The sequence below is a fragment of the Microtus oregoni genome, unplaced genomic scaffold, assembly GCF_018167655.1.
Source record: "Microtus oregoni isolate MIOR12 unplaced genomic scaffold, Mior012 000049F_ref0000343, whole genome shotgun sequence".
NCBI lineage: Eukaryota > Metazoa > Chordata > Mammalia > Rodentia > Cricetidae > Microtus > Microtus oregoni.
In genome coordinates, this window is record NW_024543223.1 from 12,766,720 (window position 1) to 12,792,104 (window position 25,385).

The following is a 25,385-nucleotide window of genomic DNA, read 5'->3' on the forward strand; positions in this document are numbered from 1 at the left end:
TAGTCTGTGAGGACATTGTTTTGGATAAAGGGGTAGTTCTTGCAAGAGATACCACACTCTTCTAAAAGTGCCTTTGTTGGGTCTATGGCAGCTCTTGACACTGCCCTTGGCTGCTACTCATAGGCCCCAGTGCCAAGAGGCCTCACGGGTTTTTAGCAGAAGGCCAAGCAGGGACCATGTGTCTCCCACTACTGGAAGAGACATTTAAAAGTGCCAAAACATTTGAATAGACCTGAAATGTATGGAAAGAAATGAGTTCAATAGACTTTTATTAATATTATTATAATTATTAAATAGTAAGCATAAAGCATCACCTATGTGGTTATTGCTTTTATACATACTGTCATAAAATTCTCACTGTTAGGCAGGATCACTGAGTGACTCTCCTGGAGCTGAAGAAGGGCCTCTGAACGATTTTCAGAAGTGTGGGGGAAAGACAGACAGAAGACACGCATGCAGATGATAGCACTTATCCAAGGCCAGCAGCCAAAACTGCAGTGCAATAGTCACCGTTTAAAGTTTACCCAGCACCATTGTGTGCCGTACACAGCATGAGCCGCTTCTCGTGAAGTATCTCAAGTCATCACTGCTCCCATTTTAAGCTAGAGGGCGGGGTCTGAAAAGCCTGTTTTTCCAGGCCATGTTTATCTCTACACGGCTGCAAGGCTTTGGACTGTTTCTCTCATTTGAAGCCTGTTTCTACACTGGCAGTAAAATGATAATACAACCTACTTTTTACTTCTCTAAGTGGTCAAGACTGACTATGGTGGGGATAAAGACAGTGCTGCATAAGCAGGTGTTACTAGATGTCTTCAAACTGGGATCCCAGTCAATACGCAGTACCCCATTGAAGCCCTTCAGACAGGCCCTATCCTGGCCCACAAATGTATTTTCCTGGACGCCACCTATGGGCAATGCAGCGACTGTGCTTTTCCACAAGCAGAGGAGCTGCCCCTCTCTCAGTTGGAGGTGTAAGCAGACTTCTGGCTGCCCGTGCATTTTGGGGGGGACCAAGAGCAAGGTGGGTCTCACATTGCACCCAATGCCACCTACGTGGTGGAAAGCAATCCCCCTTCCATTTGCACTTCTGGTTCTTTCCCTTTCCCTTGGCCAGGTTTGCATAATGAGAAGCTCTGGAACCAATTCCTTTTTATTCTTAATGAGCTGAAGGCTTTTGTTAGCTGGCTGCCAGGAGCTGCCGGTTTCCTCGTTTCCTCCTACAGCCTGAGGTGAGATCCCAGGTCCCTCATCCCTTCTAGCATCTCGTATTTCCTTCATTGGGGGCCTTGGCCACAGGTGTCATTCTGAATGAAGCCAGACTTGCCCTGCTGGCCTGGGAGGAACTCCTCCTCTTTACCTCACCTAGAATCTACCCATGGAGCCATGGCCAGAATGAAAATCCCAGAAGCGTTTCTTGGCTGCCTGTGTCCCACCCACCATCTAGCTGGACATGGAGAGGCAATTACGATGGAAACTTGGGACTGGAAGATGTTTCCCTTGAAGCTCAGCTCTTCATCTGGGCTCCAACACTTACCCCCCTGAAGCTACAGCTTACGTGGATGTGCAATGGGGATTATAATATTCACTTGTGGCTTACTCTTGGGCAGCTTCCTGTCCTCTTTCCTTGTCCTCATGAAGGTTGAAATGAGATACAAAAATCCAGCTTTTAGGAAAATAAACAAAGGGCATGTCCTGGGTCCAGCGCCTGGCACCTAACAAGCCCTCAATACAAGAAAGCTGTCGCCTTCATTGTCACACATGGCTGCTGTCGGCCTCACTGTGAATGACTTTTCCCCCTAGAATGTAACTGAAGTTCCAGTCAAAATGTTTTCAAATCAAGTACCTGGTTTCAACCAGAACATCAGCACTGCCATTGCCTAGCAAGTTCTAAACCCACTTATAACGTAGGTAGATGCCTACCAAATGTTATATACTCAATACCTTTGCCCACCGTGTGTTCTTTGCCATCATTGATTTGCATTTTCTTTGAGTCAAAAGGGATGGAGTGTATTTAATCATTAGAATAGTTTTTAAACAGGCAAGTGATATTGTTAATTTATTATTAGCTTCACTTTAGCCACAGACTTGAAGGAAAATGTTGACCGAGGTTTCTGTCCTACCCTGTCCCACAGCCTCCAGTCCCAAAGAAACACACAGAGGCTTACATTAATTATAAACTGATTGGCCCTATTAGCTCAGGCTTCTTAGTAACTAATTAGCCTGTAATTCTTGTCTGTGTTAGCCATGTGGCTTGGTATCTTTTATCAGTGAGGCATTCTCATCTTGCTTCCTCTTGGTCTGAGTAACAACTGCAGACTGAGTCTTTCCTCTTCCCAGAATTCTCCTGTTCTGGTCACCCATCTATACTTCCTGCCTGGCTACTGGCCAATCAGCATTCTATTAAACCAATACAAGTGACAAATCTTTACAAGGTACAAGACCATTGTGTCACAGTAAGAAAACTCTTGCCAAGATGGAGAACACAGTGCAGAAGCATCAGGTGAGAGATAACAGGCAGTTTTATAGCAAAAAAAGAAATTATTTCTTTTTTGTTTGTTTGTTTTTTGTTTTTTCGAGACAGGGTTTCTCTGTGGCTTTGGAGCCTGTCCTGGAACTAGCTCTGTAGACCAGGCTGGTCTCGAACTCGCAGAGATCCGCCTGCCTCTGCCTTCCGAGTGCTGGGATTAAAGGCGTGCGCCACCATCGCCCGGCAAGAAATTATTTCTTTGATTCTTGACCCATGCTTATCAGTGGTTGTCCAGAAACCAACCAGTTTTTCTGTTGTATTATCACATTTTATTAGAATTGGCTGTTAACTCAGTAAACATGTATTGAGAATTTCTGAACTCTAGTCTTTGGCTGTATATGGGTGGTGCAAGAATGAATAAATCAGGATTATTATTTAAAGGTGCTCTGTGAGGGACTGGAAAGATGACTCAGTAAGTAAGAGTACTTGGTGCTCTTGCAGAAAACCAGAGTTTAATTCCTAACACCTGTGTCTGGGTGGCTCCTAATCACCTGCAATTCCAGCCCAAGAAGATCCACCACCCTATTCTGGTCTCTTTGTGCACCTGCACATATATGCTTACACCACACACACACACACACACACACACACACACACACACACACACACACACACAGTGAGAAAGAGGGAGAGAGAGGAATATTTTTTCAAGACTCCCTTTTGTAGGTGTACATGTTTCACCTGGATCTATAGCTGGTAAAACTTAAGGCACAAAAATCTGGCTTCCCATACTTGCCTGCAAATCCTTTCAAAGTAGAAGCTGGTTTTCTCACTTGTATTGTATTGCGGCTCCCAATAGTTTTCTCCATTCCTGCAAGAGATTTACATACAAACACTTTCAAAATTTAAATACAGGAATTTTTATATATAAAAACCCCCACTGGATTCAAGCCTGGTCTTCGCTTTTTCCTCTCAAACCTGTATGCTCAGAACATAGGGCAATGCGTAGTACATAGGAGGGGGCAATTACACTTGTTCCTTTGCTGACCCAGGGTGTTGCCTTTTCAAAAACCGCTTTACTCCTCTGAACCTACTCTTCCCTACAATGAAAGTAGGTCCAGCTCAAAGCCAGCTGACACCTTTCATTATTTTAGGTCACTTTATAAAGCCAGAGAGTGGCACAGCCACGGGCTCTGCCTTCTTCATCAGCAGCATGGAAGGAAAGTCAGCAATCCTCCCCTAGTGCCTGCTCACTGCCCTTCAGGAACTTCTACCTAACCCAAGATAAGAAGCAGAACCTTCCATGTGAGCAGAGCCTACATGGTCCAGGATCACCACCATGCTCATTGGCTCTTCGTATTCATCTTCTTTTGCACCAGACACTCATATGTAGTGTTTTCTCAGTCTGGCAGTGTTTTCCTGCTTCTCCTACTCCTGTTTCATATTTAGATCATCTCATTCCCTTAGAACGAGATCCTTTGGTCCATACACTCAAATGTGTTACCTGTGTTTCACAAACACCGGGCGATCCCTTCTCTGTGCTTTCTGAACGCTCTCCAAAGTTTATGAATTGATTAAAATTCTGTTCTTCACACAAAATAAATAAGAAACAAGCTCATCTTTCTCCCACTCATTGTTTGAACCCTGCCTGCCTTTTCTTGATCTAACAAGCAAATTCTTCAGCTTCCTGCTAATATTAACCACATGAACATTTCAGTCAGTCTGTTTGATTCACCTTCAAATACTAATTGTAAAAACATCTATTTCAACCCAATACAAAACCTGGTCTTTCTTCATAGCTTCAATTCAATATGGAATGCTCTTCCACCACCTGGTTCCTGTCACAAGTCCTTCCCACTATTGGCACCTCTACAGTCAGCTCAGAAGAGAAGAGAGTTAGAAGAAAATGATCAGATTACCTAAGTGGCACTTATACACACTCCTGCTACCTGCCCCATGTATTTAAATGTTGACTCTGTTAAGTGAAGTACTTTAGCAGGTCACCAAAGATATCCTTGGAACCCCATTCTTCACAACATCCCGATATGGACAATTTACTTCCAAACTGATGTCCAGTGAGGTCACCGGACCAGCTCAGTGTCTATGTCCTGGGGAAACTCCCCATTGTAGCCAAAGACCTAGTGTAGGTAGTCTAGCTCCATCTAACTTCTCAGTGCTTTCACGCCCTGGAATACTACCCTCTGCATAGCTAGGCCTGCTCTGCCCTCTCTTCTAAAGCAACCTTCATCTTCTAAATGTTTAGTGTCTGGAATCAAGGAAGACTCCCAGGCTGGGAGAAGAACTTCGTGCTCTCTCTGAGGAGACCCCTGCCAGCTTCTCAGCTACTGTTCAGGTATCACCCAATATGAAGAAGGAACCAGCAGCAGCCCTCTTCCTGCTGGCTCCCCCTAATCTGTCCAGTGATTTCCTTTGGCTTCTTGTCAATCATACATTGAAAATAGATGAGAGAGGATGGCAGAAACTTCTGATTTTCAGTCAGCTTTCAGGAGGTACTTAGGCAGTAATGGTCCATTTTTTTCTGTCTTTGGTTCTCAACTGGAATTCCAGGATGATGGGGATGATGGGCATCCTTAAGGTCCTGTCAAGCATAGTTCTGGAACTCTTGGATGGATGGCTGTCTTCTCCATTCAATTTTGACTCTATAGGCATTCTCTGTGTTTGCTGAAAGCCAAGCGTTCAGCCCCTGACTACCAGAGAGTATGAGGACAAGACGAAGCTGTGATTCAGAGAATAAGTTGAGTGACAGCTGAAAGTTCCCAATGCCAGGCTACCCATCAGAATCACCCAGAGACCTTTGAAGAAAATATCTTATCCTTATCCATTGATATGCTAGTTTAGTAGATCTGGTGTAGAACCACAGAAGTAGGATTCATAGAAACGTCTGAATAACATGTTAGGAGACTTCAAGAGAGAGTCTCATAAATGTTTGAAAGTATCATAGAGAGATTCTGGTGGAGAGAGTGATAAGGAAGATGAAGATAAACAGATGGAGAAAGGGGCTGGAGAGGATTTGGGTCATTCGGACAAGAAATATAAGCAAAACTCTAAGGCTAGAATAACAAGATTTGATTTCAAGCTCAGTGTTCCTGGGGAGAGGAGGAAAAGAACAAATTTGTGAGGCCCACAACTCTGTAAACTGTTGGGTGCAGAAACGTGGTTTCATACAGTTAGCCACATCCTAGGAAGAAAATAGGTACCATGTTGGGACATGTTAACTACGGATCAGGATCCCTGTGGTACTTAAAGAAAAACAAGAGGATATAGTGAGGATTGAAAGACCTAATGCTTGTCATCTGCTCAATAACTATCATCTGGAACCATCTTTTAAAAGCAATTCTGTTACTAGCAAAATAACGTGTATGTGTGTACATTTGTGTGTGTCCAGTGGTATAATGAACCACCTTCTGCACGCAACTTACCAATTTTGTATTTTGTGAATGTCATGCTGTAGCTTCAAATTGGCGACTGGAGGAAATTGTAGCAACTACAGTTATGGACTTCATTTTTCTCTTTTTTGAGAGCTTGGGTTACCAGAATGCTTTTGATGTTCTCTCAACACTGGATGGATTTGAATGAGTTGAACTGAATTAATTTGAAAAGTAAATCAAAACTTTAAGAAAGTAATAGTATGAACTGAGAGAGAAAATTATAAGTTTAGGGGGGAAAAAAACCACAGTAAGACCTTGGCCTTGAGGCAAGTAGCCAATAAAAATGGAATCTGAGGTGTTAATCTAAGCCAAGGCTCCCTTCAGCCTGTTTTCTTCCCATAACTTTTTACCAGTGCTTCTGAAATAAGTGTGAAAATAACTGCATGAAATAGAACTAAAAGTATTGTCTACATCTGAGCTCTGAGCATGTTAAGAAGGTATTCCAAACATTCATTTCTCTGGAGAGAAAAGTTCAAGGAAGACAGATTGTGTTAAATTATGTGAAATGAAAAGTGATTTTAGAAAGGGCAAAAATCAAATATTAAACGGCATAAAATACTATGATCCTTTAAATACATGAGAAATATTTGCACATAAAATATGGTGAACATATTTTGTTTACAAATATTTGGTTTACAGCCAGGGTATATTGGTGCATGCCTTTAATCCTAGCACTTGGAAGACAGACAGGCCAATATTTGTGAGTTCAAAGCCAGGCTGGTCTACAGAGTGAGTTTCCGGACAACCAGGGCTACATGACAGTAAACACAGTATAGAGTAGCAGCAGCTAATACAGGCTGAGTTCTGTAGTATCGGGAAGATGGAAAAACAACAACTGGATTTGATCAGAGAAAGATGTAGACGTGTGAAAATACCACATGGAACATCATTTAATGCACACATTACTGTGTGTTAACCTCAGAGATCATTCTATTCCAGTGAGGAAAAAACATCAAAGAAGTCGTCATAAAAAACAGAATAATTAATTAATCAATTATGAAGCTGCACCACCTAAAATTAAGCTTTCCATGGCTGAAACTTGATGCACTTTATTAGTGCGTGTCAAGAATCGTAAGACAACCCAGAAATAATGAAGCACGAGCATTTTATTTGAGGCTGAGAAGTAAAACTAGAGACTCTTTGGAGGAGTCGACACTGATTTAGAAAATAAATTAGCTGTCTGATGTTTAAGACTTTGTACATGCCATGATGGTGTTCAAGTTCTGAAAGTCAACAAATTTAAAGGATCTACCCTCCAGCCTGGAGGACGGGTACTTAGACGTAATGTAAATCTCATCAGAATGAAGATCCATTCCTGGTTTTGGTCAAATCTGCGATCAGTATTCAATTCCAAGACTCTAGGGAAACATAACAGAAAACAAAAATGAAAACCTGTTTCAATTAGAATTCTTACTGTTGGGAAGAATTAGGAGGATAAAATGAGTCTTTTTTTTTTAAATCACCTGATTTCCATAACTGACATCATGTATTACAGATGGCTGTTGCCAAGGAGATATAAGAAAGACATGTCAGATGGCAACAAGGATGCTGATTGCTGTAACAGTGAACTGCTTGGGCTTTAGAGATACACCATACCTTTGGACTTGTTAGGAAATGTTGTCAAGCAACAGTGGAGCCTATATATCCATCTCCCGACACATGCAATCATTTGTCTATTCAGCTAAGAACAAAGAAAACATCAATACTGTGCTCATAGCCCTCTCATTTGCAATACAGAGAATGAAAGGCCTGCTTCCTGCCATGTTTGCCAAGAGTGAGGATGATGCTTCTTGGTCCCCACCTAAAAGCCCCCACGTAGTAAATGATACTTTTCTCTAAGCTAATAACCAATTTCCAGTCAGTGAGTAATTTCTTTCCCGGAACCATCCTATTGGAAAATCAGTGAAAAGAGGAAAAAAAATTAAATAAGCAAATCTTTAAAAGAGGCCACAGCAAGAGAGATGGTAAGCTTCCAAACGTACCAGTCAAGAAAAGCCGGCACTTACAGCTGGTCCCAAACAAAACCATAATTTTAACTGATCCCTGAGTTGAGCCTCGCTGGATGAATGACTTCCAGGGCCTCTGGCTCTTTGGGACTAAGCGAGAAGATTATTTTTAGCGCAACTATTTGGAAATCTTTGAGAATTTGGACCTGCTATTCTGTCTGGTACCAAAGCAAGTTTCTCACTGAGCTCTTAGGAAAGATCCTGACTTTTGTACATTGGGGATCCTGCAGCAACCCGCCCTCCCAGAGCACGGTACGGTGTTTATTCTCTTTTTCAGAACTTTGGCAAATGTAGAGATCATGGCCCATCTCCGTTATGATGGAGTCTTTAGCTCAGTAAGCAGGTAGCTCTTTAGGAAGGGTCCAGGAAGTAAAGACCTAGCTCTGAATCTATCAGGCACTGGCTTCTTGGCCTTGGACAATGGTCTCTGGCCCTTGGCTGCCTTGTGACCCATCACAAAGGGGTCGTTGAGTGGGTGATATGAACTAGGGGTTAGTCTATAGATTATAAGAATTTTGCAAATATCCAGGTTTCTTTTTTCACTGTTCTTCCATCATAGTGCTTTACACAAAGGAGCCAAGACTATAAATCATGAGCTGTTGTACAAAATCCTAATAAACATGTATTTTCTCATTCAAATTGTTGAGCCTCTGCTGTAGCTCAGCCTGTCATATATGTCAGCAATAGGAAGTTTACGTTTTGATATGAAAATGAACAAGCAAATACTATAAAAACCAGTTGTGTGGCCTTGAAGGGACCTGCAGAGGTCCAGGAGAAGTGATTTCATTTAAATCAGAAAATCAGTTCCACGTAGGAAAATGGGAGCTGCATGAAGCAAGGGGGCTCATCAGAGAAGAAACTGGGGTTCCTGTCCCTAGCACATAGTCCCTCCCAGTGGAGCTAGAAGAACAGATTCTGATATTGAGCAATGCCTACCTCAGAAGCCAAGGAGAGGTCACATTTTGGCCCTCCTCAATAACCTCTCCTCTTCCTAATGATTTCCAGGCAAAGCGTATTTTGAACTTGAATTAATCAAATCCAGTCTTCTGTCATGAGGTAATAGACGAACACTCAGTGCTTGCGACAAGATGTCAGTTCAAATCCTAGCTGTGCCATTCTGTGAATTTTAAAAATTTTGTCTCTGTATGACTCTGACTTGTCTAGGCGAGTTGAATGAAAGGAGTATTATAGGATCTGTTGTTTTTCTGACTTGAGTCTTTTGTGAGCATAAAGCCTTGAAAGCCCATCCGTGTTGTGGCATTCATCAACATGTCTTGTGATTTTTCAAGCTGTTGCATAGGCTTGTTACAGTTTATCTGTTAGTGAACACTCAGGTTGCCCCTTTCAGCAGCTGTGAGTGCTGTTGCCGTGAACATGAGGATACAAATATCAGTGTGAGTCCCTGTGTTTAATTCTTTGTGGTATGCTCCCAGAAGTGGGCCTACTTCACCATGTTTGAGTCTTTGAAGTGTTCTCCAGCATTTGTGTTCTCATGAATAACATCTTCTAGTCTTAGAACAACAATCACGCTATTTACTAAGAATATATATGTACTCTAGCTACACATATATTTTCTAAAGGCTCAGTCTTTGCATTGACTTAATCAATGCTTCCCCAAGTGTTTCTTATGGCTAGTTTGGCAAGAAAGGATTCTATGAAATAAAAAATAAATAAATAAATAAATAAATAAAATGCTACATCCTCCCTTAAAGATTCAGAATACATATTTACATGAAAAGTCTAGAATATACATATGTTTTTAAATGTATGTTTTAAGATCTAAAAAGATCTGTCACTTTGCTATCCCTAAAGAAAAAGTTAGGGTAGAAAGCCTTTTACATTCAGCATTCAAGGCCTGTCTGAGATTAGCATTATATCCAAAGCTTTGATTTTCTAAGTCCAAAGAAGCATAAAAGTGGAAATAAAATACATGCCGGTACATATTCTACATAAATTTACATAATTCAAGCCAATGCTTGAGAGCATATTGCAAGAGAGGAGACTGCTAATGGAGATGTTTTCTCCTGAGGATTTTAAACATATCCTAAGGTTGGCTTATCATGTGTTCTGAGCCGTATACTTTGATTAGTTTTATGCTGTGCAAATTATGTCTTTCCAAGCTGTCCAAAGTCATTATAATGTAAAGTTTTGACTCATGTGGTTTATTCTCAGTCAAAACAACCAAATTCCGTGTGATGCATTAAATTCTGGGCAGTTGATGAGAATGAGTTGTTCGGGAAATGATGCTGGAAATATGCAATTGTATTGCTGCCTCGACGTCTTTAATCAGGAAAAGTCTGGTGGAGCAATTCTTTATAGGTGATAAGATAAAATGTGAGAATTGAAATAAATATAAAATTATATTTAGTAACTTGAAGTGTGGGAAATATTCTAAGCATAATAAATTAGACTTTATAAAAGGTTTTATTAATACAAATTTTTAAATGTATGTAAAAACAGGAGCTGGAGAGATGGCTCATTACTTAGGCGTACTTGCTGCTCTTTCAGAAGATCTGGGTTTTGTTTATAGCACCCATGTCAAACTTCCAAGCACATTCCAAATGACCTGCTACCTTTGTCTACCACTAACCAGATCCCAGCCCATTCCTTTTTCATAGCATTCCCATGAGGACTTTCACACCACCACCGGTGCCCGGACTTCCCAAAGCTCTTTTTCTCCCAATATTCTTAAGTCTTTCCCAGAAATACCTCTTGACCTCAGTCTTAAGTCATTGGTACTCTGTATGCATATGGTTTAAACCCTCCTCCTGATCCTCCTCCTCCTGAGCCTCCTCCTCCTCCTGAGCCTCCTCCTCTTGAGCCTCCTCCTCCAGAGCCTCCTTCTCTAGAGCCTCCTCCTCCTGAGCCTCCTCCTCCTGAGCCTCCTCCTCTAGAGCCTCCTACTCCTGAGCCTCCTCCTCCTGAGCCTCCTCCTCCTGAGCCTCCTCAAGTGTGTTCTACAAAGAGGAACTGATACTTTTTTTTTTTTTTTTTGGATTTTCGAGACAGGGTTTCTCTGTGGCTTTGGAGCCTGTCCTGGAACTCGCGGAACTGATACTTTAATCAGTGCATCCAGTTTAATGATACCAAAGATTGTGCATAAAATGCTCCTTCTATTATTTTTTATCTGTGTTTTTTTCAAAATAGTTCATGTCTTGTTTTTCTAAAAGAAAATTTTGCACAAGTACAATACATTTTGATCATAGCCATTCCAAATCCTGCCATGACCCCCACATCTCATTTTCCAATTCATGTTTTCTCTCCCCCCTCCCTCTCTCATATAGAGATAATTGAATATTATATAGAGATAGAAAATTTATATGTGTGTGTGTGTGTGTATGTATGTATTAGTGTGTCTGTACATACAGGAGTTTAGGGCTGAACATCAGAGTTTAAACAACATGGGGCCTGTATCTTCAGAAAACTGATTTTCTCCATGGGGAATCATAGCTTCCCCACTGAGGGGAGCAGGGGATACTGTGAGCCTTATCCCAACCACACTGGGATGTTGTTTGGTGTGCTGTTGTGGAGGTCTTGGCAGGCAGCTAGAGGTGTTGGGAGTTTATGGAAGCAGCATCCCTGCCACATCCAGCTGAAACTCTTTTGCAGCAGCCCTCCAGGTCCCTTGGCTCTTAGCATCTTTCCAGTCCCTCTTCATGAAGTCCCCTGAAGGGCTCATATTGCTATCAGAACTCCAGGGAATATCAGAAAGTAACTTAATCCCATTTGAACACTAGGATCAGTGGTTTGATCCTAGTGGAACACTAGGAACTTGTCCTGTTTGGGGTGTGATTTAACACAATGATTCCCACGTTAGAGGCTTGATCCCACTGTGGTGGTTTTGAGAGGCAATGGGAAAACTAAGGGGTGGAGCCCAGAGCAAAGTCACGAAATAGGTACTCTCCTTTGTCCTGCTTCCTGTCCCCCTCTCTCTCCTACCTTGATACTACCTGCCACAGTAAGATGCACTCACATTGACCTTTGAGAGAGCCTATGCCATTTGGCAATTTTGGTCTTTGGAGTTTCAGCCTCCAGACTGCTAACTTGTAGGGCCCTGGTCTCCCTTATTCCTGGGGTGCATTCGCGGGGACAGTTTATGATCAGCTAACTAAGCTTCCTGTGTGTTTCTGTGCTCTCCCTACCCCACCTGGTGGTTAGCTGCAGGGCATTTACTCCATTGTTAATATGGTAATTTCCCACCTGCCTGGGCGGAGATCCTTGTGCTGCAGTTAGGTAGATAAGGACTCCCCCAATGCTGAATAAACGGGCAGGGCAGGCGTTCGGCTGATCTCCTTTTGAATGACCCTTGTCTCTCTGTGTGTTCTTTTCAATCTCCAGGCCCTTGCTGGACTCGCGTTTGGTACAGTGGCGCGGGAACTGTACCGAGGGTGTAACACAAAATCGGGTGTTACACTAACTAAATAAACCTCTTTCCCTTGTGAGGCTCTTGCCTCAGGTATTTCATTATGTAGCAGAACACAGCCTGATATAATAGTGTATGGCAGGTCCAGTCCATAGAACACGGCAAATGCATTTTCATCCTTTGATAGGAGGGTCTAGTAACACTGAAAACATTGCTTAAACATTTTTTGTGATAAGATCTCTAAGACTTGAGATTATTCCAAAATCTCAAGCATATTTCTTAGGTTATTAATCCTGAGGTGGGGCAAAAATTTGGGGTATAATTCCAAGAGGTTGCATTCTCCCCATGGGTACCGTAAAAGTAGTGTGCCTTTTAAATTTCCTGGGGTGGCAATCAAAAATAACATCTGATCACTTTTCCCATATTTTATTATTATCCTCCTTCCGTGAGAATTATCCAGATCAAGCACTATGAAGATTCTGTACGAAAACACAGGCCCAGCCATCCAAAGACGATTCATGTTCACAACCCACAGAAACACGTGTGTGCATTCTCTCATTGAAGAAACTGCTCATCCCTAAGGATGGCATAGTCTGAAAAATCAGGTCTCCCCAGCTTATGTCACCACCCCACATCACGTGTTTAGCCTGCACACCAGAATGTCATACTAATAAATCCTCCGTTACACTCTGCATCCAGGCTCTGTGGAGCAAGACGCCAAGTCCTATTGGGTTAGACGCAAAGAGACCTGGATCTGCTTTCCACGGTGCACGTGGCGCTATGCACAGTTTAAGTTCACCCAGCTCTTTAATTGACCCCTAGTGCTAACAGCTTATGGGACACAGAGGCATCATATCTTGAGGATTTTAAATTAACGTGTCAGACTCCCCCAGGACCTGCACAGTGCTGTAATTACCACTAATTGGCATTACACATGATTAACAAGTGAAAACGTGGTTTTTCCGAAACTGTTTCTTTTCTCCCATGAATCCTAAGAACCTGACGGATGCATGCAAAGACGAGGAGGATTATTCCCAGCGAGTGTACGTTGGCGCAGCTCTGCAAGCCACGTCTATACATGCAAGAGAGGAGAGAGAAAGAAAATAATTAATGCTACAGATAATTGGTCCTCTGAGAGCTTACATCAATGTTAAGTGAAGAACAAAGTCCTGAATCACAGGATTGGCACACTGTCACTTTGCTCCACAGCACAGACGCCCACAGGAAGACTGGAGATATGTATATACTAAACAATAAAGAACAATTATTGCTGAGTAGTGGCAGCAGTGCTGGCGTTTATCTGAGTCATTTTGAGTGCTTTGAGTGCTTCATAGCACACAAAAAGCAAAGGTCTTTGCGCTAAATCCATGCATTCTTGCAGAATAAATGCAGCAAAGAGGCGCGTTTAGAATGTTTTCATCCTTCATCTCTATCAGTCTCCGTATTAGGCACTGAGGATTCCGTGTCAATAACAAATTGACAGATCTTTACATCTTGAGAGGAAAAGCAGGGTTCTAGACGCAAGGAAAATCAGATTTGGAGGAGGCTGGTGCACACGCCCAGTCTTCAGTTCACACCAACTCCGTTGTGCCAAGGCCCCTCCCTGGAGAGTGCACTGATGTCTGTCCTTCTCTTCTAGAGCCCACAATGATTGTCCTGCTCTACGTGACAAGTCTTGCCATCTGTGCGAGTGGACAACCTCGGGGCAATCAGGCCAAGGGAGAGAGCTACTCTCCAAGGTACATCTGCAGCATTCCCGGCTTACCGGGTCCCCCAGGCCCTCCTGGAGCAAATGGCTCCCCTGGGCCCCATGGTCGCATCGGCCTTCCTGGAAGGGATGGTAGAGATGGCAGGAAAGGAGAGAAAGGAGAAAAGGGCACGGCAGGTAAGGAACCATGAGGTTCTGCAAACACCCCCTCCACCCTTCCTCAGACTCCTCCCTTTGTTGCTTCTTCTCTGTGGAAACTGCCCCTTCAAGCAATCAATCCTCTGCTTCACGTTCCGTGATCTTAACAATGTCCTTTTCCCTGATCATGCTTCAAATGCTCTTTAGCTCTTTCCAGCCTTAGCTGGCTGCAGTGACAACTCTCTTGGGTGTACACTGTAACATTGGGAAGGTAAGAAACCTGAGCCTGGTTAAAGGCACTGCAGGAGAGGGACACAGATGGGCATGCACTGTGCATAACTGCTGGAGCTGGACTCCCAACAACTGATGCCCGATGGCCGGACAACAGCTGAAAGCGTGGAGGTTTTAATAAACAAAGAGATGGGCCAAAGCAGAGAAAGAATTGGGATTCAGAAACTCAGTTTCCCACCCTGCACAGAGCTAATGTTCTAAACAAGTATTCCTCAAGCTCTTCTCTATTATTGCATGCAGACAGCTAGAAGGACAGCGGTGTCACATAGCCAGCCTTTCCTCACGCGGCACTCTCCCACCTGTCCTGTTGCATCGCTCTCCGCGAGAGTACACTTGTCCTCTCGTCCTCCGTCATCTTCAGGCTTCCCATCTTACAGATAAGTCAGCCTGGGAAGCTTGCCAGACCCCCCAGTCCTTCAGAGAAAACCAAACTGAAATTCTCCAGAGGCTGTGTTAACTCCACAAGAGGCAGGAATTTGAAATCCATCTTTGAAAATGCTCTCTTTCGTGTACAAGTGAGACAAAAGACAAGAAGGGAAAAAATGCATAGATCTAAGAAATATACCTCTACCCGATCACCACACCTGATTTACTGGGGTTCTGAGAGATAGGGCCACAGTATATATCCCGATTATTGGCTAAGTGTCATTTCCAAATGCTCCATGCAGAACACATGGGGCAAACCGAGAGCTGTCAGATGTGTGAGCATTGTTCAATAATAAAGAACCTTATGTAAAGATTCAATGTCAGGTAAACTTTGAATTTGGAGTTTAAATGTAGTTGTTCCAAGGCAACTGTCTATAAGGTAGCTCATGTGACTATAAATTATCCCTGAGCCACGATTACAAATATTCTTACAATTCTATGGCACACAGATTATTGTTCTCTGTGACCGACCCTTGAAGCTTGCTGTGTCTGGAAGAAAGAAAGTAGTGGTTTATCACACAAGCGTTGGCACCAGAAAAACAGACTCAAATCTTGGCTCTTTCAGTTACTTTACTTAGCATCCTCGGGCAAATAGCGTCTTTGAGCCTCGTTTGAAAGTTGGCAACAGTAAGGGCCATTGTGAAGTTTAAGGGTAGTCATATATACAGAATGTCCTGTAGAATAACTGCTTGTGCTAAGTACTTGTAAATGTCACATATTGTTACTTATTAAATTGTGATGCACAGGCCAAAGATAAGTCTGTGGCCACTCAAAGTCACAGAGTAAACAAAAATGATTAATATAACCATAAGGTAGTTCCACTGCTATTTCAGATAGGATTTAATGTCCTTAAATGCTACAGTTTTAGCTCTATGAGGTTAGGGATAGTCCTGCATACATCAGTCTATTCATCCCTCTACGTATCTGTGCACTGTTTGCTCAGAAACATTTTTGTGTGCCTCTAGCTAGCAACTCTCATTTGTGGAGACTAGTTTTCAGACTCCACACTAACGCCATGTAGTGCTGCATAGTTGTCATGGTAGGGTGAAGTTTTAGGTATGGTGTTTGACAGCGTGTCGCCGGATATCAGTGGCACACCTTTCCCAGCTGTAGCAACCACAAATGGCTCTAGACCATTGGTTCTCATCCTGTGCATTGCAACTGCTTTGGAAATCAAGCGACCCTTTCACGGGGGTCTAATATCAGATATCATGCATATCAGATATTTGCATTATGATTCATAACAGTGGCAAAATTTTTAATTATGGAATAGCAACAAAAATAATTTTATGGCTGAGGGTCACCACAATGTGAGGAACTGTATTAAAAAGGGTTGCAGCATTAGGTAGGTCAAGAACCATAGCACCAATTCTAATTGTCCTTAATAAAAACTCAGAGTGAGGTATAGGGGTTAATGCTGAAGATCAGAGAAGCAGAGCAGCCAGCCGCTAGAGAGTTCTTACCTCTACCAATGCTCAGACCAAATGTGCAATCCTTTCCTCAGACTGCATCCTCTGTCTGCATCCTCAAACTGCATCTCCACCAAAACCTCAGACTGCACCGAGCTCCTGTCTCCTCCCGCCTTATATTCCTTTCTCCACACAGTCATATCATTCCTGTCTCCACCTCCCTAGTTCTGAGATTAAAGGTGTGTGATCCCAAGTACTGGGATCACCTTTGTGTGAGCTGTTTCTCTTCTAGACAGATTCAATTGCGTGTAGCCCAGAATGGGCTTGAACTAACAGAGATTCCTCTGCCTCTCTCTCCCGAGTCCTGGTATTAAAGGTGTGTGTCACCACTCCCTGGCCTCTAAGGGGCTTAGTTCTGCCCTCTGATCTTCAGGCAAGCTTTACTTGTTAGATCACAAACAAAATCTCACTACAGAGAACCACTGCTCTAGACATTGCACGCTGGCCCCGGGGACACAGCTGCTTGAGAACCTGTTCTAGTCACTGGAAACACTCGCATTTGTCAGGGAGTGAAGGGAAAGGACCATCTAAGTACAGCTTTGTAGTAGCTCCAGATACTGACAATGTGTTGGGAACTTGTTTATGTTAACATCCACCATTCTAATCTGCAGTAACCATAACATACAATAAAATAATGCTACAAATGAAACTATTGGGATTCAAAAAACAAAGAGACTTTTCCAACTGAAGATTATGTAAATCCAACAGACACACCTAAGTCTAAATATGGCTCAGAGAGGAAAGACAGACCTGTCATTGTGAAAGGATGCAGACATTACTCAGAAACCACATTTGGAAAGTGGCTGGCAAATGGGTTAAAGCCTGGGAAGTGCTGCCCAGTGCTCCCTCTCCAGTGACAGCACCAGGTCTTTTCATTCCTGCACCCTCCTTGGATACCATATTGCCTTCACCTCACCAAGTCCAAGCAAAACTAATTGTATTCTTCTTCCAACTCTGTTACCCTAAACTAGAAATGAAAAGATTATTACACCAAATTATAAATTCTCCGCTAAAACATATCTCACTGCTCTGTAGCAATCATCATAATATATTAATCACATTCAATTAAATCCAAATGCATGCTCATTCAAATATTTCTGGAACTATCCCACAAAGTGTTGTTGTTATATTTTTTGGTTGTGAGTCTAATCTGTAACAGTGGATCCATCTGTCAAGCCCTCAAGAAGCTCTTTTCATTCCAGTTTATTATAAAGATTTTAGTATGCATAAGTCGATCACACTGAGCCACTATCACATAAGGAAGGAAGGAAGGAAAGAAGGAAGGAAGGAAGACTAGACAGAAGATGCGTGGATGAAAGGAAGGATAAAATAATTCTAAAGAGAAAATCTAAGTAGATTTTTCTCTTTGAGGGAGAACTGAAAAGTAACTATATGGTCAAGCTTCAATGCGTCCACAGAGTTTAATCCTTAATGCATAATGAATTATTCTCCTGAGAGTATAATCTCCTAGTAGATGGGAAAATTCTCCATATAAAAAAAGAGGTCCTATATATTATTTTTATTATTATATATACTCCATGACTAGTATAGCTGACAATTTGGGGTATTAAATATGTATTACAATAGAAAATTTAAGCACTGAGGTTGTAAAGAATTCCTCATATTTATAATACATTTCAGTGAATGCAAATGGGAAGCCTAAGCCAGGAGGATCTCACTCCTTCTTCAGATTCACTGCCCCGTCCACAGCTGAAGTGGGTTCTTGTAGTAGGAAGGCTGCTTGTTTATTTCCTGGCCACCCAGATTCCTTAAATAATCACACAGAAACTTTATTAATTAAATTACTGATTGGCCTATTAGTTCTCTCTTATTATTGGCTATCTCTTATATATTTATTTAACCCATTTCTATTAATCTGTGCATCACCACATGGCAGTGGCTTACTGGCAAAGTCTCAACATGTCTTTCTCTGGTGGCAGCTCTATGGCTTCTCCCAACTCTGTCTTCTTCCCAGCATTCAGTTTAGTTTTCCCTGCCTAGCTCTACTCTTTTGCCCTATCAAAGGCCAAGATAATTTCTTTCTTAACCATTGGTGTTCACAGCATACAGTGGAGAATCCCACCACAGGCTCTAAGCCAAAAGGACCTTACCCCTTCATCAGATTCACTACCCAGCCCACAGCTGAAGTGGGTTCTATCTCAGACATGCTGAGTCACTGTTGACTGTGCCGCCCACTGAGTTGGCGTAGACTTATATCTAATGTCTCTGTATTACAAATGGAGCCCTTGAAGCCAGAAAGGGAGGAACTAACCTGAAATCTTATAAGCAGCATGATTTGAATTTGTAACAAAATCCTATGATTAAAATTTTTACTGACACACAAATGATTTTATTATTGTATTGAGGAACAATGGTGAAGATTAGTTTAAGCTACTGTTGAAGCCCAAATACAAATTTCAGACTTTGTAGTCTTTGACTCAAGAAAAACAAAAGAAAGTTTATGTTCCATTTCTACCCCCAGAGAACCAAGCAGTGTAGGAGCTCAGAAACTCCTGTCAGCTGTGTTCTGCTTCATCCAGTAGAGTTTTAACTTAACAGGACCCTCTGCATTAAGGGGATACAACTGTAGTGGATAAGAGTGCTGATTTTGTCTCACCAATAGCGGGGACGTTTGTTGACAATAACCTCCCTGCATCATGAATTGGTAAACAGCCTTTTCATGAGGATTAAAGCACTGTGCTTGACAGTTTCAGCGTAAAGCTTTAATTCTCCTAAACTTTACATTACCAAGATAGGCCTTTGTTCATTTTGTCAATTAACAGGGAAAAAGAATAGAGTTATCACATTTAACCTGAAGTATATACAGCACTCCAATAATTGATATCAACGTACCAGCAAGATAAATGGCATAGCTCAATAAGAGTCCCCGAGAAAAAGTCATGGTTACAAGCGAAAGCATGTTTTAACAGTACAGTTTCCTGAATGACAAAAAAATATACAACTGGAGACCCACTGTTTGGATACTTTGGATAGAAATACTATTGTCTCAGTACTATTTATGACATGGGTTTGATTGCAGAATTAAAACTTTTTATTATACTAATTATTACTGTTTTATAAAAGAAAAAAGTCACTTTTGCTGATGGCTTTTAATCCAGATCATTTTTTCCCTGTAGTTAGCCTGCAGATGTAAAGCTTTGGACATGCAGAAAATAATCCTATACAGTGGCTTAGACTTGGTTGGAATTCTTTCACATCCATTGTTTTTTCTATATGTAAGGGGACCCAGAGAGGTTAGGAGACAAGTCGAAAGTGAGACCTTAAGTGGCAGAGCCAGCAGCAAGGTAAGAGGCATTTAGACCGAGCGGAGAAAGACACCGTGAGGCTGGGAAAGCTTCGGGTCCTCCTAATCCTGATACATCGTCAAGTCCCTTGGCCTCCTCAGGACTCAGTTTCCTCCTGAAAAAGCAGGACTGTAGAGTCATGAAAGCAGTCAACATTTTTTAGTTATAGTAGCACATGGTGCCCCAACGTTCCAGGTTTACTTGAGGTTTACAGGATCAACACAATGCATTTCCCTAGAGGATGGGTGCTCAGGCTCCAGAGTTGGACAGGCAGCTGTGTAGATCACAGCTCCATCACTCAGTAGCTCTGTTCTCCTGATTCAGTTTCTTCATCTGCAATGAAGCTAATAATTCTTGGTTTTTAAGTTGTTGTGAGATTTAAATAAGTTAATGCATGAAAATAAAACATTTAAATAGATGATAAATAGTGAATTTGATTTTGATTAATTATTTTATTATTAACACTAACAGGGATAGAATAAGACAAAGACTAAGATGTCTCCAAAGCATCTGGTTCTGTCTCTTCTCGGTACTCACTCTGGGAAAAATACCAGCAAGCTTCCTGAAGTCTTTTCATAGTGACAAGTGCCTGGATATGGCTAATAAGCACCAGGTAATTTGTCTTCAAAATAATAGCTTATTAGTTTAATTAATCAGAGTCTAGTTGACATCTCAAATACTGGAGAAAAATCTATGTGAAGTTTTTCTATTTTCATTTTTAGTATATCAGTGATTTTTTTTTAAAAAGGCTTTTTAATTAGCAGGAAGCTATTGATAGTCAGCCGAAAAGATATGATTAGGGCATGTAGGCATGTTGTTTGTGACTCTCTAGAAGAACTATTGATTTATCTATTAACTGTTTTTAAAGGTCTAAAAGGTAAAACTGGACCCCTGGGCCTTGCTGGTGAAAAAGGAGACCAAGGAGAGACTGGGAAGAAAGGACCCATGGGACCAGAGGGTGAGAAAGGAGAAGTCGGCCCAGCAGGGCCTCCTGGGCCAAAGGGAGACCGAGGAGATCAAGGGGACCCAGGGCTGCCTGGAGTATGCAGATGTGGAAGCATTGTGCTTAAATCGGCCTTTTCAGTTGGCATCACAACCAGCTACCCAGAAGAAAGGATCCCCATCATATTTAACAAGGTCCTCTTCAATGAGGGGGAACACTACAACCCTGCCACGGGGAAGTTCATTTGTGCTTTCCCAGGGATCTATTACTTTTCTTACGATATCACTTTGGCCAATAAGCATCTAGCAATTGGGCTGGTACACAATGGGCAGTACCGAATAAGGACCTTTGATGCCAACACAGGGAACCATGACGTGGCTTCAGGGTCCACAGTCATCTACCTGCAGCCAGAAGATGAGGTCTGGCTGGAGATCTTCTTCAATGACCAGAACGGCCTCTTCTCAGACCCAGGCTGGGCAGACAGCTTATTCTCTGGATTTCTCCTCTATGTTGACACAGATTACCTAGATTCTTTATCAGAAGATGATGAACTGTGACCCGGACTACAGACCTGACTGTGGTAATATGAATACCACAGTGGCTTACATTTTGAGTTAATCTGGGGGTGCTGGAAGGTGGAGCAAGGGACAAAAGGATTCAAAAACTCCTTTTACAGACAGCTCCGGCAGAATTTATCAAACTAAGACAAACCACCGACCAGCTGAAATCACAACAAAATGAACGATATAAAATAACCCCAGACATGAACCCCTTGAAAGTAATGATGGCAAATATTTAAGAATTTAAAGATAATATTAACAAATTTGAATGCCCTTGGAGATCCAACCAGCTGGTAGTGACACTGCCTCATTAAACATTCATAAAACTCATAAAATTTTGTTCGTTATTCAAGATAACCATAACATTATAGACGAATTCTTTGACAATTCTTAAGAGTCAAAGAAAAGTAAGAGATGCTAAGAATTTTCTAACAAATTTAAAACGGAGTGATAAGTCTCTTTATTTCTTTATGATTTTTTATGTACACTCACCAACTCTGTGTGTGTATGCATGCATGTGTGTGCACGTGCATGTGAGTGTGTGTATATGTGTGTATATGTGTGTGTGCATGCGTTCGTGTGCATCCGTGTGTGTGCGCGCGCATGCGTGCACATGCCTGCATGTGTGTATAAGCCATAAGACAACATCAGCTGTCATTCCTCAATCACCTTCCACTTTTTCTTTGAGCCAGAGAGTTCACTGAACCTGGAGCTCACTTAATCTGGGTAGCCTGGCTGGTTAGTGAGCCCCAAAGACTCTCTGTTCTCATCTCTCCAGCTCAAGGATTACAAGCACATGCCACCACACCTGGCTTCTTTTTACATGGGTTCTGAGGGCTCAAACTCAGGCCCTCAGGCTTACAAAGCATGCACTTTACTGACTATTATCAAGGCAGCCCTCGGCAGCTCTTTATTGAGACTGTGTGGAGGGGACACTAAGTTCAGGACAGACACTAAGTGCTGATCAGACCCGAGGGATCAGGGACAGTTACTGCCTTATTTCCGGCAGGCTAGCGTGTGGTGAGCACTCTGCCCCTGTTGTATGTTATGAGCACCATAGCAAACGGACTGATTCAATGCTACGGATGCACAGGACCCAATGACTTCTGAGGTTGGGAGCCAAAGGCGTCACACACAGGAAGACTCTAAATAGAAATATGGTATGTTCTATGGGTACAACTGATGCAGAGGAAAGAAAGGATCTGCCTCTGCACTCTCCTTGTCCCACCTAACATGCCATTGTTATTTCAGTTGAGAATGGGTGAGAAATAGGGGAAGCCTGAGAAGGGAAAGAGGAGTAATGACCGGAGAGAGATAGGCATTAACCCAATGCTTTAACCTAAGTACAAAACGGGTTTCTTCAGACTACCCAGGTTTAGAATGCAGCAAACACACACGTCCCCAGACTTATGAATGAGCCAGAGTGGAGAATGGACAGGGAGGAGGGAGGCTGAGCGTCAGAACAAACTGGTAGTCTTCCAAGCCTCTCACTTCCTTGTTGGCACTTGCTGTCCACTGAGATTCCAGGCTCAATCTCAGCCCTGGTTCTGTCTTGTGTACCACTCCTTAGGTCTACAGTAATGATATACTCTTTGCTTTCCCTCCCTATGTTTTCCATGCATCCTTCTCCCTGCTCATTAGGTATTTTAGTCGCTATACATGAAGCACCATACTGTGGTCTGTGACAATGAGAGAACCCCAAAGTGAACGTAGTCTCGTCTCAAGCATCAGATTCCTAAGAAGAGAAGACATTACATGCACATCCACACACCCATGCACAAGTCCCTGTGCTCTGGACACGGGCATGCTAAAATATGTGAAGTGTTCCATGTTTATTTCCAAGTTCTGAGGTGATAGAAGAGAGCGGAAGAAATTTTTGCCCAGCATATCTTAAATGACAAAAGGATTTGGAGTGGCCCACATGGGGAATAATCACACAGACTTGTAGCAATGTGGATGGATAAAATGAGAACTGAGGTCAGGAAGAGAAATCAGTGGATCAGTCCCAGGATGGGTACTGTATTTATGGAAGAGGTATCAAAGTGGGGCACTAGCTTCATCAAAGGTGACGTGATGATCACATGACCTGTGTGTATGAAGTCAGTTTTCTACTCCTACCTTGAGTCCATTGTATTCTGCCTGCTGAAATCTGTCTACTTCTTTCTCTCCTGAGTTAATTCATAGGCCCGAGGGCTAACAGCATCAAGAATAGACAAGAAGAAGAAGGAGGAGGAGGAGGAGGAGGAAGAGGAGGAGGAGGAAGAGGAAGAAGAAGAAGAAGAAGAAGAAGAAGAAGAAGAAGAAGAAGAAGAAACGGTTAGTTTGAGATAGTCACTGGTCCGTAGATAACAGCCACTGCTAGAAACCCAGGAAATATAGTGTACAAACCAGCCAACAGAAATAGGCAGGAAGGATTCTCCAGTGTCACAATCAGCGTGCAGTACTTATACAGAAATAGGCAATAAAACATAGCTTACTTGATAGCAGATGAACTTGATGGAGAAATCGAAATGGAGATACTATGCAGACTGTCTTGACCCACAGGTTGTTATATAGTTAAAACTTTAATCTGGCTGTGGTCTACTGATGCAGCTTTGAGCAAGGTCTTGTTAAACAGCTGAAGATAAAGTTGAACACCTGAGTCACTACTTCCCAAGTGTTGCAATTACAGCATGCAGCACCCTGCCCAGCGCAGGTGGCACAGGGGATAAACCCAGGGCTTCGTGTATGCCGGGCAAGCATTCTACCCGCTAAGCATAGTCCCACCCTAGCGAAGCATTTTTTCAACCTTGTCTTTTAAGCGGTTCTTCATTACAGAATCTATTTCAAGTAGATTTTTAAAGTAGTTTTCCTTCATTGGTCTTCTGCCCAAGATGAATTTATTTTTAAATTATCAGCAGGGTGATGATGAGGGTTAGACATCCGCTGGGGGAAATGAAAAGCAGATTTCATATTAAAATGATAAAATAAAAAAAAACTTTCAGGAAATACTTTTGTCTTTTAGTCCTTAAAAAACTCTTGGGCATCATTTTTCTACATCTGTGGATATTTTTGTAAAGAAGGAGAAGACTGGCTTGTTTCTAAAAACAATCCATGGCTCATTCCTATCATTCTTGGTAAGGATACCTTGTAATGAGAACGTATCAAGACACATTGCTACTTTATATACTTCCTCATTATCAAGACACATTGCTACTTTATATACTTCCTCATTCTAGAATGTAATGAGCCCTCAGCAGACATTGGATCTGTCAGCAACTGACCTTGGACATCGCTGGCTTCAGATGTGTAAGAAATAAATCTGGTTGTTAATAGGTACTTTGTTTGGGGTCTTTGTTAGAGAAGCCCCGTTGGACTAAGACAGTCCTGACAGCAACTATGCCCTCATTGTACAAATGGAGAAACAAGGGGACTGAGAGGATCAGAAATATGTGGAATAAATCATATGTGCAGAGTAAGCCCAGGTTAATCATGTGGCCTTTGATGACACCGCAGGCCATGGACATCAACATGGCCCCTGTCTGGGGTAGGAGCAGGGACCTGCACATAGTCCTTAGCACAGACAGGCACAGATGTTGCCATAGCCTACAGATGTTCAGGATCTAGGGCATATCCTGTGACCATGGAAGTGTCTAAGGGCCATGCTACCGCCGAGGTCATGCCGATCTGGATGGCCTGCACTGCCACATGGGGTCATGTTGTCATCTGGGCCCCTACTGCTGCCTCGGACCGTGTCTGGGTTCATGGCCAAGCAGTAAACAGGGTCTGAGCTGCTGTCCATAGCTCCTGTTACCACCAAGGGCTGTGTGATGCCAAGAGTCTGAACAGTCACCTGAGACCACGTTGGTGTCTCAGGGCCTTGCTGCCACCAGGGCCATACTGATTTGGGTGGCCTATACTGCCACCAGGGCCATGTTAATGTCCAGGTCAGAGCTGAATGTGGGCCAAGGGTCATGTCTGGATCTGTGTTCCTGCTACAGCTGAGGTCTGCAGTGATGTCCACGGCCCATGTTGCCACAGGGGGTCATAACAACCATGTTATGTTGAAATCTGAGGGCCATGCAGAACCAGTACCACCCCCTCACTGGCTCTGGATCTGGCCCTGCCTCTCACTGGACTGCAGGAGGAGAGCTGGCCCTGCCCTCAAGGGAGAGCTGCTCCCCAGCACTCAAGGAGAGGTGGCCCCAGCCCTCACCACAGGTATGGGAAAGCTGGCAAGGGCCTACGATAGCTGGTTCTGCCCCTCGCCTGAGGTGGGTG

General features: G+C 42.7%; 1 protein-coding gene across 2 annotated transcripts in view; it reads left to right on the forward strand.

Moving 5' to 3' along the window:
- C1qtnf7 (C1q and TNF related 7) overlaps positions 1 to 21,435 on the forward strand; it is a 95,966-nt gene extending 74,531 nt beyond the window's left edge. The window contains exons 1-3 of one of the 2 annotated variants that reach the window (XM_041636543.1): positions 8,145 to 8,174; positions 13,925 to 14,170; positions 20,491 to 21,435. In XM_041636543.1, coding sequence (XP_041492477.1) covers positions 13,933 to 14,170; positions 20,491 to 21,122 — 870 coding nt within the window. In that variant the 5' untranslated portion in view covers positions 8,145 to 8,174; positions 13,925 to 13,932 and the 3' untranslated portion in view covers positions 21,123 to 21,435. Of the gene's footprint in view, positions 1 to 8,144; positions 8,175 to 13,924; positions 14,171 to 20,490 lie in introns of those variants that run through there. The other variant, XM_041636542.1, reaches the window with a different exon arrangement.
- Positions 21,436 to 25,385: the final 3,950 nt, after the last annotated feature.